At 36.3% G+C, this 13804-nt stretch overlaps 1 protein-coding gene across 1 annotated transcript in view; it reads left to right on the top strand.

Annotated features, from left to right (window-relative positions):
• The window catches only part of TRRAP (transformation/transcription domain associated protein), a 96955-nt gene that overhangs the window by 25927 nt on the left and 57224 nt on the right, over nt 1–13804 (top strand). The window contains 12 exon segments of the mRNA XM_055707531.1: nt 782–981; nt 1755–1972; nt 2100–2297; nt 2965–3225; nt 4237–4398; nt 5655–5751; nt 6187–6308; nt 7439–7609; nt 8382–8450; nt 12305–12424; nt 12763–12882; nt 13238–13402. Of these exon segments, the coding sequence (XP_055563506.1) occupies nt 782–981; nt 1755–1972; nt 2100–2297; nt 2965–3225; nt 4237–4398; nt 5655–5751; nt 6187–6308; nt 7439–7609; nt 8382–8450; nt 12305–12424; nt 12763–12882; nt 13238–13402 (1903 nt within the window).

The raw sequence follows: 13804 nt of genomic DNA, 5'->3' as shown, positions 1-13804 counted from the left end.
TAGTTGGAATATTCTGGTGCTTAATTGTGGTTTAAAGATTAACATTGATTGTGACATTTTGTGTGTTCATCTGACTTTTTACTAAAGTGAAAGAGATAAAAAATTCAGTTTCGTTTAGTGACCAGACTGTAGCGTAGTCACACACATAACCTTGTTTGTCGTAGTGTGGGGGCTTTTTATGGAAATTTTTTACATCTTATACAATTTTAGTCATTGTTACTTATTGAGTTTATTGCTTTTAGACAACTTTGACGTCTTTGCCCACAAAGTGTGTGCTGACTTTGACTTGCAGTGTAGTGTACGTAACTAAAGTATAGTAGCTTTTATAATTTGGACTTGTTAGACTTGACGTAAATATAGCTTTGCAGTGAATAGGTTTTGTTGGGCAGTGATTTGATAAGTAATGTTTCAATCTTTCAAGACTAAAATCAAATGTCATTTTAAAAAAGGGAAAAATGTCAAAATATTGAAAATGACATTCTGTAATTGAGTTGCAGTGTGATGCCTGTATACCTATTATTTGTAATATACATGGCTTCTTCTGAACCACTGCTTTAAATGTTCCTGATGAAATTGAGCTATCCATCATGTTTGAGACCAGTGGCTGACAAAATTAATACGGACCAAGTGAACTGGTCTAGCTCTATCAAAATGAGGGGACAACATGAGGTGAGAATTTAGATATCGAGAGCAAACTTAAAATCAAGTACTTGACAGTGCTCATGGTTGAGCTGCCAATACTGCAGTTTAGGATTATAGCAAACTTAATTTTGTCTTTCAGCTTTACTGAGAAGTCCATACCCAGTGTGATTATTTCACATCGGTACAAAGCCCAGGATACTCCAGCTCGTAAAACGTTTGAACAGGCATTGACAGGGGCATTCATGTCAGCAGTCATCAAAGACCTGAGACCTAGCGCTCTGCCTTTTGTAGCCAGCTTAATCCGCCATTACACAATGGTGGCAGTTGCTCAGCAATGTGGTAAGTGGAATAGAGATTGTGTGGACTGTCATCAGAGGGTGGAAAAGTTTATACTTTTTCTAATAGTAATTTGTTTTAAGAAAGTCATGATATTGCAGTTGCTTCTGGGTAGATACGTTGTGTTTTGTTTGATGGCTGAATTACATTGTAATTCTTTTGAGCAGTAAAAAAACATTAAGCAAGTTTTAAAAAACAATTAGTAACCTAAAAATACTTCTAAAATGCTACAGCAAATGAAATAATTACAACTTGGAACAGTTTATATTTCCAGAGCATTTGTGTAACTTGATATACACAGTTACTCTTGCAGATGGTCTTTAATTGGGTTGTTTTTACTTGTGGTATTGGAGGACCATCAGAGGAACCAAGTAAAAGTTGGAGCGCTGCTGTGGCTCATATCTATGAATAAAACTTTTTGTTTGCAGTTGTACTGTATGACAAGTAATTTGGGAAAAGACATACTATAAGCATATCACACTTCGTTGTCACATTAACGTAACTTGAATTTTTGTGCTTCTTCATTTTAATTAAATCTTCTTGCAGTGCATAGTTTAGTGCATAGAAGAAAATATACAAGTAGATGTAATAATTTTTTTTCTTCAAAGTGTGAAGAATGCTTTACAATCCATTCATATGCAAATAGACACAGTCCTTGCTGGTTTTGCCATGAGCTAGTTAGAACAGTAGTAATATGTAATTGAAAGACTGTTCATATTGAAATATACGTTGTTTTATCTCTCTCCCCCTTTTTGCCCCCCCAATACAAATTACAGGTCCTTTTTTGCTACAGTGCTACCAGGTTGGAAGCCAGCCTAGCACAGCCATGTTTCATAGTGAAGAAAATGGGTCAAAAGGCATGGATCCCTTGGTGCTTATTGATGCCATAGCAATCTGCATGGCATATGAGGAGAAGGAACTCTGCAAAATTGGAGAGGTGGCTCTAGCAGTGATATTTGATGTTGCGAGTATTATCTTGGGTTCAAAGGAAAGGGTAATATATTCTGTTTTAAATATATATGTTTAGATGATCTAATTTCAGCTAATAGAATTTTGCTTCTAAAATTTTGGAGACTACCAGTGAGCTGAAAAAGCAAACTGACACATTTCTTTGTTTCCAGGCTTGTCAGCTTCCCTTGTTTTCATATATTGTGGAACGTTTATGTGCTTGCTGTTATGAACAAGCTTGGTATGCTAAACTAGGAGGTGTTGTGTCAATTAAATTTCTTATGGAACGACTGCCGCTAATTTGGGTCCTCCAGAACCAGCAGACTTTCCTGAAGGCGCTTCTCTTTGTTATGATGGATCTAACTGGAGAGGTATTTAATGAATGAATTATATCAAATAAAGAGGGGGGGAAAAACCAATCTGTGTGAATTTAAGAACAGAAGAACTCTTGCTAATTTTGATTTTACTTAAGAATGTATTGTATCTGTGATAGGAGTGAATTTTAGTAATTTTTACTTAAACCTTAAGACGAAGTTAGAAATTACATCTGTTTTTTCCACATAACTTTGCCAAAGTTGTTGGAATTACACTTGCTTCTTTCAGCGTAGAGATGTACAGGTCACATTCAGATCAGTGAAGGAACACTAGAGTTGCTCTCACTTGCATGAAAAACACTGTGGTTTTTTCTTCTTTCTGTGTCTAGTTTGAAAGCTGTTCACCTTATAAAAAAGCTGTATGTAGTTATAGATACCTAGAGAGTCAGCTGCTTGACCTTTTCTCAGTTGTGAATCATATGGTGACAGTATTGCTAAGGGTTCCAGTGCCTGAGTTTGTTTATGAAATTGCGTTGCAGCTCACAGTTCTGGAATGATTGGTGGGAAGACTAGTTGAATAATACGTGTTCTGTTTAAGCTTATATGTTTTAGCCATTTGCAGAGGATTGATCAAAATCAGATGCCAAGTTCATTGATGAGTAGTGTGTAGATTTCTGATCTTAGATCTGTACTTATTTAATAAAAATGATCTATAATACTTTAGGTTTCCAATGGAGCAGTTGCTATGGCAAAGACCACGTTAGAACAGCTTTTGATTAGATGTGCAACTCCTTTAAAAGATGAAGAAAAAACAGAAGAAATCCTAGCAGCACAGGAAAAGTCTTTCCATCATGTAACACATGACCTTGTTCGAGAAGTAACTTCTCCAAACTCTACTGTGAGAAAACAGGCCATGCATTCATTGCAGGTACTTGCACAAGTCACTGGAAAAAGTGTCACGGTGATTATGGAGCCACATAAAGAGGTGAGCAGAAATGCTGGAAGGGAGTTTAAAGCTGTTTACCCATTTGGATTTGCAAAATGCTTTTCTGAGTATGTTTTCTCACAGTAGTGAATTAAGTTCTTAGTGCTTTGGTAGCATGCGTTTGTCATTTGCTAGATTTCGTTGTTCTAAAATACACTGTGGCTGGGGTAGTATAGAGGTTCGTACAGGCTATGCCTGACTACTTAGCCAGTGTTTATAGTGTCTTCAGGTTGATTTACTTCCCGAAATTATGGAGTGCTTGTCCTACCACCAATCAGACATAGGCTAGGCCAGGTAGATACTGCATTTTGAACCTCAGTTATGTGTTACTTTCTAAATGTGAGGCATGTTGCTGTGTCTTGCCCTATCCAGAAAGAGACTATAAAGATCAAAGCTGGTTGAAATAACTTCTTGCTGAATATTGTTAAAGGTAATAGCATTCATTCTCTTGACAGACAGGTAAACATACATAAGCCATAAGGGCCACCACAGGGTATGAAACTATAGGTGTCATTGTTGTAGTTTGGGAACATACAGAGGAGCCTCCTCTAATTCATACCTTATTTTGCTAAAGGTGTTTATGGAGGACAGTGAGAAGTTGGTGTAATGGAAAAAAATTACATGAATGTTTTAGTTTTTCTGATGTTTTAGGAGCTTAAAATATGCTTGTTTCCTGAGCTGAGCATTTGAAATGTCTAAGTCTACGAATTTCTTTGTTGTTTATGACGTTATGTGAAGTTAATAAGTATCATAGATCTGCTCACAGAGAATATGTATTACATATTCTGTAATGATATGTAATGTAATTACAGATACTGAGTTGTTTTGCTAACTTACTGTGAATTAAATTAGTTTGGAGAAATACTTTTCTTCTTGCTTGGTGATTTCTAAAGAGTTACATCTAGAACCACAATAGAAACTTGCATCCATGACCAATGATGACTTAGTGGCTAGGTCTGTGGGGTCATTTGAATTGGCTGCTAATTCAGTAATCTAAACTATGCTGTGTAGGTTCTCCAAGACATGGTTCCTCCTAAAAAGCATTTACTTAGGCATCAACCTGCAAATGCCCAGATTGGCCTCATGGAGGGAAATACATTTTGCACAACCCTGCAACCCCGATTGTTTACAATGGATCTAAATGTGGTGGAACACAAGGTTTTCTACACAGAGGTACTTTCTTTTCATGTTGTCATATTTTAATGTAGATACTTCAGTAGTGATGGTGTTAGAACTTTTTGTTAAAAATACATATTTTTCTCTGTGTCTTTTAAACTTTCACTGAAATGTTAAGAATTTGCCTTTTGAAATGTGAGCTGAGGTCTGCCTTTACCTACAATGTAATAGCTCTGAGCTAAGCAGGGTGTTCTAATGTGTGTGAAATATATTAAATGAACTTTGGTGTTACTCCTAGTTTAGTAGACCTAACTTTCACATTTAGGTCTTATTTTATGTACAGTGTATCTCTTAAATAAGTTGTTGTAACACCAAAACATAGATACAGTTTGTTAAAGTTTTTTGCATCTCTAACACTTTGAGTAAAATCAGGTATAAAACTAGCATATAGATTTAACTGAGAGAAACTGTCTAGTCCCTTGATTTCCTAGCAGTCTTGTCCAGATGTGAATTTAGAAGGTCTTTGATACCAACAGTAATAGCAATTAACAAAGCAGGTGTGGGGTATAGTTGTCAATGCAGAGGATCCTCTGTTTCTGACTTAAGATGAAGACAATGTGCTGTAGGTGAAAAAATGTCTGTAAAAGTGAGTGATACATTGGTATTGTGAATGTGAGTGTTAAGTGTTCTTGAGTATAGGTGCAACCTGGACATTGTCAACTTGCATGACTTTGTTTCAACCTGTGCAGTGTTTTATATATATATGTGTGTGTGTATGTGTGTGTATATATATATATATATAAAAACATATACATATATTGAAAATACTCGCCTGCAAAGAGGAGAGCCTCTGGGCAGTGACCCATGAGCTTTAGAATTCATGGAGACATTTTCAGCACGTTTTCTCCCTATTAATCTCCTTCTGCCCTCTTGCCCTGCTCCTCGTATTTGCAGTATTATTACTGCCATTCAGGAGGCAAGTTTTTCTGTAGACCTTTGATCGTATGAGCAGCCTGTTTGCAGATAGACCACCTAGGTATTGGCCAAAAAAATGCAATATGGCTAACTTTTGCCTGACTTTTCTGTGTTGGCAGTGCTAATGGACTCTCTTGCCTCTGGATAACCACCAGTTTTCGTGGGGACTTATACCCTAGTTTTGAGTATAATTTTGGCCTGTTGGTGAAATTTGGAGGTTGATTACTCTGTGTAAACTTGGCTGTTTGAGGAAACAAGACTCAAAATGTAATTGATAATACTGTTTCAACCATGATTCACAGTGCTATGCTAAAATGACTGTTTATTTTTTTCCCTAGTTGCTAAATCTGTGTGAGGCTGAAGATGCTGCCTTAATGAAACTACCTTGTTACAAAAGTCTTCCATCGCTTGTACCTCTTCGGATTGCAGCCTTAAGTACGTAAAACTTCCTAAACAAAATTTGGTATGTCTTTGTGAGAATGGGCAGTCTTCTTCCCAAGATCAGCAGAAAACTTGAGCGCTTGAAGACTGATGACTGCTCTCTAGAGGACACAGTTTAATGGAGAGAATAATGGGAAAGTATCACTGCTTGCTTAATGGCTAGTATTTAGTTTCTGAAATGAGCCCCAAATATTTTTAGACTAATTATGTTATACAGTATTAAGAAAACTTTAGAACACTGTTAATAGAGTTTCCATTCTTTTACTGTTTTGTGATGTCTGTTGCTTTTGGCAAAGCATGCTATGCTTTAGCTGTCTGTAATTTGAGATGCAATAAAAGAAACTTAAGGAGAAGAACTGTAGAATTAGGGATTTTTCCCCCTCTCTTTTGAAATTAACAAAGAGAACAAATTTACTTTGATATTCGCAGATGCTCTAGCTGCCTGCAATTACTTGCCTCAGTCGAGAGAGAAAATCATTGCTGCACTTTTCAAGGCACTTAATTCAACAAATAATGAACTGCAGGAGGCAGGAGAAGCATGCATGAGAAAGGTTAGTGTATTAAACCAGTATTGCTTTTGAGGCCATTGTTCTCCCTGCTTTACTTTCTTGTTAGAAAGCTTCTTGGGAAAGTTCTCTATGGGAAATAATGGCTGCTCTGTTAAGTTTTTGTTAGTGACACCAGTATAATTATGTTTTGGTCAGATGTGGTTTTGGGGGGGGGGTTGAACTTAACCGTAAAAATTTCTTCTGGTTGAAATTAAGCATTATAAGCTCTTGGACAAGGACCATGGTAAGTCTTTCAATCTTTCCATCTGTCCCATCTTTTGGTCTTTCTGTTTGTTGGGTCTTTGTAAATGTATCTTCTTTTCTAAAGTAAACAGTGTTGGTCCTTCCTAGCAGTTTTGGAAATGTGCATGCCTGGCTTTAGTGTAAAAGCTTTTCTCATGTTTCTTTTTTTGTTCCCAAAAGAAGTGGTAGAAACCTCATAGTTGGTTTTGGAAAAGTAAGCAATGCAGCAGGATTAGACTCTGCATCGCAGTATGGCAGTTACCTTAACGAACAGGACTGGCTGTACTGGTTAAGGTCAGAATCGGCATCCTTGTATGGTGCTACATTACACTATCTATTCTGTGGATGCTAGGTTATTGTGTTAAAAAACCCTGGAAGGATGGTGAAAAGGATATTCTCTCATCGTGGTTTGTTGTCCAGTAGGTATGCCTAACTCTCGTTTAGCAAGTTTTTAATACCATTCTTAAAAATACAGAAAATGAAAAAAAAAAAAAAAATCCTTCTAACCTCCTTGTAATGATGTGTAGATTGACTGGCATATAACAGGGAATATTTGCTCTGTTGCCTTCAGCCAGATTCACAGGCAGTTCTTATAAAGCAGTGTTTATAGCTGAACTTAGAGCTGTAGCAGTTTTTCAGTCCATCTGTAATTAAAATCTCCTACTTGATTATTTTATGGAATAACCTACTGTGTGTCAGAAATGCTTAAGTGCTTCCCAAATCCATCTTGCCACTATATGTATTTCGGGCAATAAACATTGTTTAAACTATTGCATTTTAAAAGTACAAATGAAAAGAAGAAAAATCAATTTAGTGGAATTTATTTTAAGAAGCTTGCACAAAAGTAAGTCCCCTCTCCGTCTGTATCTTAATCCTGTACTCTCTTGCAGTTCTTGGAAGGAGCAACCATAGAAGTTGATCAAATTCATACACACATGAGACCATTGCTTATGATGTTGGGAGACTATCGAAGTCTGACACTGAACGTTGTGAATCGTCTGACATCTGTCACTAGACTTTTTCCAAACTCTTTTAATGATAAATTCTGCGATCAGATGATGGTAAGCTCATTCAAGTTTTCTTTAGGTCTTCCAGAAGAACTTTTTTTTTTTTTTTTTTTTTTTAGCTTACATTTGTATTGTTGAAGAGTCAACAAACAATTCAGTACTGACTCAGCGTATATATTGGAAGTAAAAGATTTTTGTTTCACAGTTAATAGAAAAAAATATCTTTTTAAATATTTTGACTTAATTTCTAAAGAGCTGCTAAACCAGAAAGTTAGGATACCTTTTTTTTTTTTTTTTTTTTTTTTTTTTTTAGCAAAGACTGATTATGCTAAGGTCTGCTTGGACAAATTTATCTTTAAACAAGGTGCCAGCAGCATAATATACTAAGGAAACCCTTGAAAATATATTTTACTTCCTAGTGTGCTAAGTCTGTTTTGGTATTTTCTTGATTTATAAAGTGGCGGGAGGTATTGCCCTTCTTATTCGCAGTTTTTAAGCTGTGTATGTGAATTCTTTATCCGTTTGCAGTGATATTTAAATGTTTAAATGCATACATATCAAGCAAATAATTACCAAGTGTAAGCCTATCAGACTTCAGATTTTTCTGACTTTTAATGTACGTACTCTTTTAACCCCTACTTTCTTGAATATGGAGAGGACTTGGCAACAGTGAACTCTTTAATCTGAGGGAGTGAAAATAACTAATCATTTTGCCTTTTGTTTCCTTCAATCCTGCCTCTGCTGCTGCTTTTCTTGTAGCATATGCTGTCACTTCCTAAAATAGAACAGTATAATTAGAACAATACTAATTATCCTGTCTTTATAGCAACACCTGCGTAAATGGATGGAGGTTGTAGTTATTACACACAAAGGTGGACAACGGAGCGATGGAAATGTAAGTTAATGAACGCTTTCATGTGGGAACACAATAAATAAATAGTATTAATGTTTTGGAATTACAGAACTCAGTTGTAAATATTGTCATAACTGATTACACACTTATGTTTTGTTACAAACTAATGAACTTACATGTATATTGAGTATTTGATGCAAATCTTAGCGAGAGGAGCTTCTTAGCTGCTGACAATGGTTACTTTCAAGCCTGTTCCTTACAGGTTGGTGTGAGAACAGCTCAATGATTTTTACTTTTTTTTTTACTTAGGATTTTCTGCTTAGAAATCTGTTCTTCATTGGAATGGCTGATGAGCTCAGCAGCATAATCCCTCTCTTTTCACTAATATGTTTGATGTCCATAACATAGTATTCTGACAATTATACAGAATAATGATATAATCCTAGTTAATTTTAAATCTAATTTTTGAAAACCAAGTTCAATATTTAGCAGTTAAAATCACATTAAAATCTCTCTCCTATCCATACTAGTGGCCTTAATGGTGAGCTGTGGGAAGCTGATCAATTTTCTTACAAATGGAAAATAGCACAGCTTAATGACTACACTGTGTGCTCTTGGCAATATGGTACTGAGGGCAATTCCTGCTTCAGTGTAGTTTCACGTAGATTACCGGAAGTCCCATAATTCTATTAAGATTTTATTAATAACTTACATTAAGTGTTGAGACTTATTATTGCAACTAGGAAAAATTGGCAGGAATTTTGTTCATGTCTTTGTTTTTCAAATTGGAATGAAATTAGATTGGTGTTTTATTTCCCTCAAAACATGGAAATGGCTTAATGGCTTTTCAGTACTCTCTGCTGTCATTGCAAGGAGAGCTTTTAAATCTGAATTAGGTCATTGCTTTGTATTTGACCTAGATTGACCTAGATGGAGTAGAATTTGTTTCTTATGTTTTTAAGTTAAACAGAATTTATTCAGATCGGAGTAGTTCTAAGGCCTTCATATCCTTATTTTGGGATTCACTTTTCCTGAAATGTGGTGAATACAGATACCTTGCAGATCTTTTTATAGCAATAGTCTTTTAAACCACAGTGTGACACCTCCAGAACAGTTTTTAGTTGTCCCTAATTCACATTGAATTGTGAATTCTTCTGCTTTTAATGTTTTCTGTTGATGTTTTATATGTAGTTGTGTGTTCAGTCTCCTCTAAACCTGTAATGTTTTCTTAGTGTTGGTTTAAAACCTAGGTATGTTGAGGGTGAGGTGCACACCAGACTCTTCAGAAGGAAGCTACTGTTGCATCTTGAGAGAGGAGAGAAGTCTATGGAAACATGTTCAAATAGAATTGCGTGACTGCAAAGCTGATTTGAAATACTACTTTTTTCCCCCCAGTTGTTTCTCTAAAGCTTCCTTAAAAATAAAAACTCTAAGAAACTGAAGGAAGGCACAGACAGCGTGGTCTTAATTCCATTGCTGTGACAGTCTGTGTTTGTATGTCCATATGTACAGTGTGCTGTTGCTGTAATTGTACCTTCTAAATGTGGGAAAACTGGGATGGCAGAGCTGGTGGTCAAAGTTGCTGTAGCTGGCCTTTCACTTACTGCGATTTCTTTTTGTCCATAGTGAGATTCAAAAATCTGCCGTAATCACTTAAAAGCAATGTTGGGGAGTGTACTGGAGTAGGTTTCATCGTTCAGACTGAGTGAGTGAGCGATTAGATCTAGGAGACGGTAGGCATGCTGTGGAGAATGGAATTGGTCAGGAAAGCCTTGTGTTTGCTAGCTGAAACAGTAGAGAACACTGTTACGATAACTTTTTTCATGTAAAGTGTTTTCATTTTTTTCCGTTGGCACTTTATGAAGGTGCCATTTGATGCTGCTGCTGCTGGTCGTGTGCAGTGCTCCAGCACAGTGCGGGCAGTGGCTAGTCAGCAAGGCTGCTAAATGAAACATACCGAAAGTCTGTGGAATGAGTTTTCACACGTAGATGGCAGTTCTAGGCAAACAAAGAACTTCAGACATCTCTGTTAAAAATGCTGCATTATAATTAACAGCTATTGTGAAGATCCACATTGATGCCAGAATAACGAAGTTCTTCGTTCACCTAAATAATTTTGACAGTCTTACTCTGTTCCTGAGCTGTGACTGGGCTGTTTAGAGAAATGAACAAATTAAACCAGAACATATTAAGCAGTGTTTAAGATTTAATCCATTTGCTCAATGAATGAAATCTTTGATTTAAGTCCCTTCTTTTTCTCTTCCCTGTCTCCCCAGGGAAAGGCATTTTTTAGGTCATGTCTGGGAATTGACAAAAGTTTTGAATAGTTGGTTGCCTCTGACCGTCCGGCTTGTGAACAGTGGCACCGCAGTGGAAATTCTGCATTACAGTCTGTCAGAAGGACTTTATAGCTTGGTAGTTCAAGCATTGAAAGTGGTTTCAATGTTGCACCAGTTTGTCTTTGTAGATGCTAAAATATTGTTTCCTCTGACTTAATAATCTCTACTATCTTTTTATTCAGTATAAATATTTGAGAAGCTATGTCTAAACAACATACGAGTAGAAAAAAGAATGCTTTCCATCCTAATTCTTAGGAGAGCAATTCAGAGCATGGGAGATGCTCATTGTTTCCGTTCTTTCAGTCTGAGATGAGAAAATAACCCTACTGAAGTCAGTTTCTGTCTGCAGCCTGAAGAATAGCATATCCTGATTTGTTCATTTATTTGATATTTTTGTGGGCATTTTCTTTTCATGCTGTGACTTCTGTTTTGGTTCAGCCTGCCGCGGAGGGGGTAGAGGTGAGAAACTCAGTGGAGGCACCAGGAAGTTCTTTGTTGTTGTGGGTTTTTTTTGTTCGCTTGGTTTTATTTTTTATTTTTCCTTTCTTTTTAATTGTGGTTTGTTAGTTCAATTGTGGTGTTTTGGGCAGAGTGCATTGTGCCTTTGAGTGCAGTGCTGTGAATTGTCTTCTCTTTGTCTGTGGCAGAGCTGTTTTGATAACATTGCTGTTAAGGATGTTAAGCATGTTAAGCATGTTTGTACTAGGAAGAGCAGGATTTTTAGTTTCTGTGAAGGCATAAGTACTTTCAAAAGATTTTATATGCGTTCTCAGTGCTGCACTTCAATCCATGAGAGTAGTTTTGTGGGGATCTGTCTAGGCAGATCATGTTTAAGGAGTGGGGCCTAATACGTTGTGTCTAAATTCAGTTGAGGAGATGCAGTGCACTTGGTAATATTCTTTTGTATAATGCGTACTAGAATTCAGTTTCAGAGGGATGGTGAGGGTGGATGTTTCGGTTTTTTTCCTTTCCCTTTTCTTACTGAAGGAAATTCACACTCAACTGAAATATAGTGCCCATTTAAATTACACTGAAAGAAACCCACAAAATTATTTTGAACATCAGAAGAATTTAATATCTAGTGGAAGAACAGAACTGACATTTCTTTGAAGTAACCAGCTGTTTGTGAGATATACTGAACAGTGCTGTGAGAAAGCTGTCTGTCTTTTTCTTTGTGTCTAGTCTGGGGTTGCAGGGTGTGTATGAGAAATTAAACTGGCTTTTTGATGTATGAGCCACTTGGTGTAGTGCAGTGAGCACTCCATAACTCCCCATCACCATTATCATTAAATAGTGTTTAGCTCTTACCTGTAAAACACCACTATACTGACAAAGAATATAAAATTAAACCATGATGTTACAAGGGGGGAAGGGCAGGCTTTCACAAAATCAATTTTCTCCGTACATTCTGGTAAGTAGATGCTATATGTATGTTAAACCTTCGCATTTGGTTGCTGGCTATGCTAATATAGAAGGGGGGAAAAAAAAGGTAGGGTATGTGATACTGTTTTTACATGTTTAGCTGGTAATATTAATTGTATTCCTTTTTACCTGTAGGAAATGAAGATTTGTTCAGCAATTATAAATTTATTCCATCTGATCCCAGCTGCCCCTCAGACTTTGGTTAAACCTCTGCTGGAAGTTGTTATGAAAACAGAACGAGCAATGTTAATTGAGGTAAAAGTGGAAGTTAACATTGCTGACACTTCTGCTTTATGGTATTTTTAAACGTTAGTATATAATAATTACAATATTTTAGGAATGGTGTAGAAAAACATTTTGTGTAATGAATAAATAAATGAATATTCTCTTCAAGCGTTTTAGGAGGTGTTAACATTTGTCTTAGACTCCTAAAAGTGCCTTTTTGAAATTGTCAGTAAATTCTCATCGTAGATGTTCTGAACATTTTGTATCTGCATAAATGCCAAATCAAATGGATTTTTCTGCATTCTAATAAATGACTAGAAAATACTCTCTACTCTGCATTTTTAATTTAAGCTTTATGAATCTTCCAGGCTGGCAGTCCATTCAGAGAACCATTGATAAAATTTTTGACGCGTCATCCATCCCAGACTGTGGAGCTGTTCATGATGGAAGCCACTTTAAATGATCCACAGTGGAGCAGAATGTTTATGGTAAGCTGTGTGGGGAGGGGAGCAGGAGAAATCCCTCATCTTCACAAATCTGATGAACAAAATTTTTTTCATCTGTTCCGTGTTTTTTTCCCTCTGTGACCTGGTAGTCCTTAATCATGGTTTTACTCTGACTGTAGGGTGCCAATTCTCAGGTTTTTATTTGCCCTGAGATGTTGATTTTATACCTTTCCAGATCATGTAGGATTATTACTAAAGTTGTAGAGGTTATTTTTATGTATGTGAAATATAACCTCTGCAACTTAAGGGAGGAATATAAAATCTACAGGATGATATAGACCTTTGTTATTTTTGCTTTTAAAGGTTGTTATTAAAATTATGTCTTCCCCTTCTGCAGAGTTTCTTAAAACATAAAGATGCCAAACCTCTACGAGATGTACTGGCAGCTAATCCTAACCGATTTATCACTCTGCTGTTACCTGTTGGTACCCAAGCAGCTGTTAGACCTGGTTCTCCAAGCACTACCACAATGCGTCTTGATCTGCAGTTCCAGGCTATCAAGGTATTCATTTATTCTTGTTTGTCTCTGAACTAGATAGTTAAATCTCTTTAGCTACAAGCCTGTTACGTGCAGACTTTCAAGTGTGTGTATGTGTTATAGCTCATAGAAAAACAATTGTAAAAATGTGAACTGTTTGTAGTCAGTCACTGTAGGAAGGGAAAGAAGACTTGAGGTGAACTATACTTTCTTTTCTTAAAAATCAAGTACGATACAAGAGGAAAACATGGCCACAGAAACATCTTTTTAAAATAAGAAATTCCTGTAAAAATCAATATAGACTAGTTTTTATTTGACTTTAAAAAAAAAAAATATTTAAAACCTTTGATTTTGACCTTAAAGAAGTGCTTTTATATAATTTTTTTCTACTGACAGATCTATTGCGTGTTGACTGTGCATTTGTCT

The sequence above is a fragment of the Falco cherrug genome, chromosome 4 (assembly GCF_023634085.1).
Source record: "Falco cherrug isolate bFalChe1 chromosome 4, bFalChe1.pri, whole genome shotgun sequence".
In the NCBI taxonomy this organism is placed as follows: Eukaryota; Metazoa; Chordata; class Aves; order Falconiformes; family Falconidae; genus Falco; species Falco cherrug.
The sequence above is the reverse complement of the archived record's forward strand: the minus strand, read 5'-3'. Positions and strand labels throughout refer to the sequence as shown.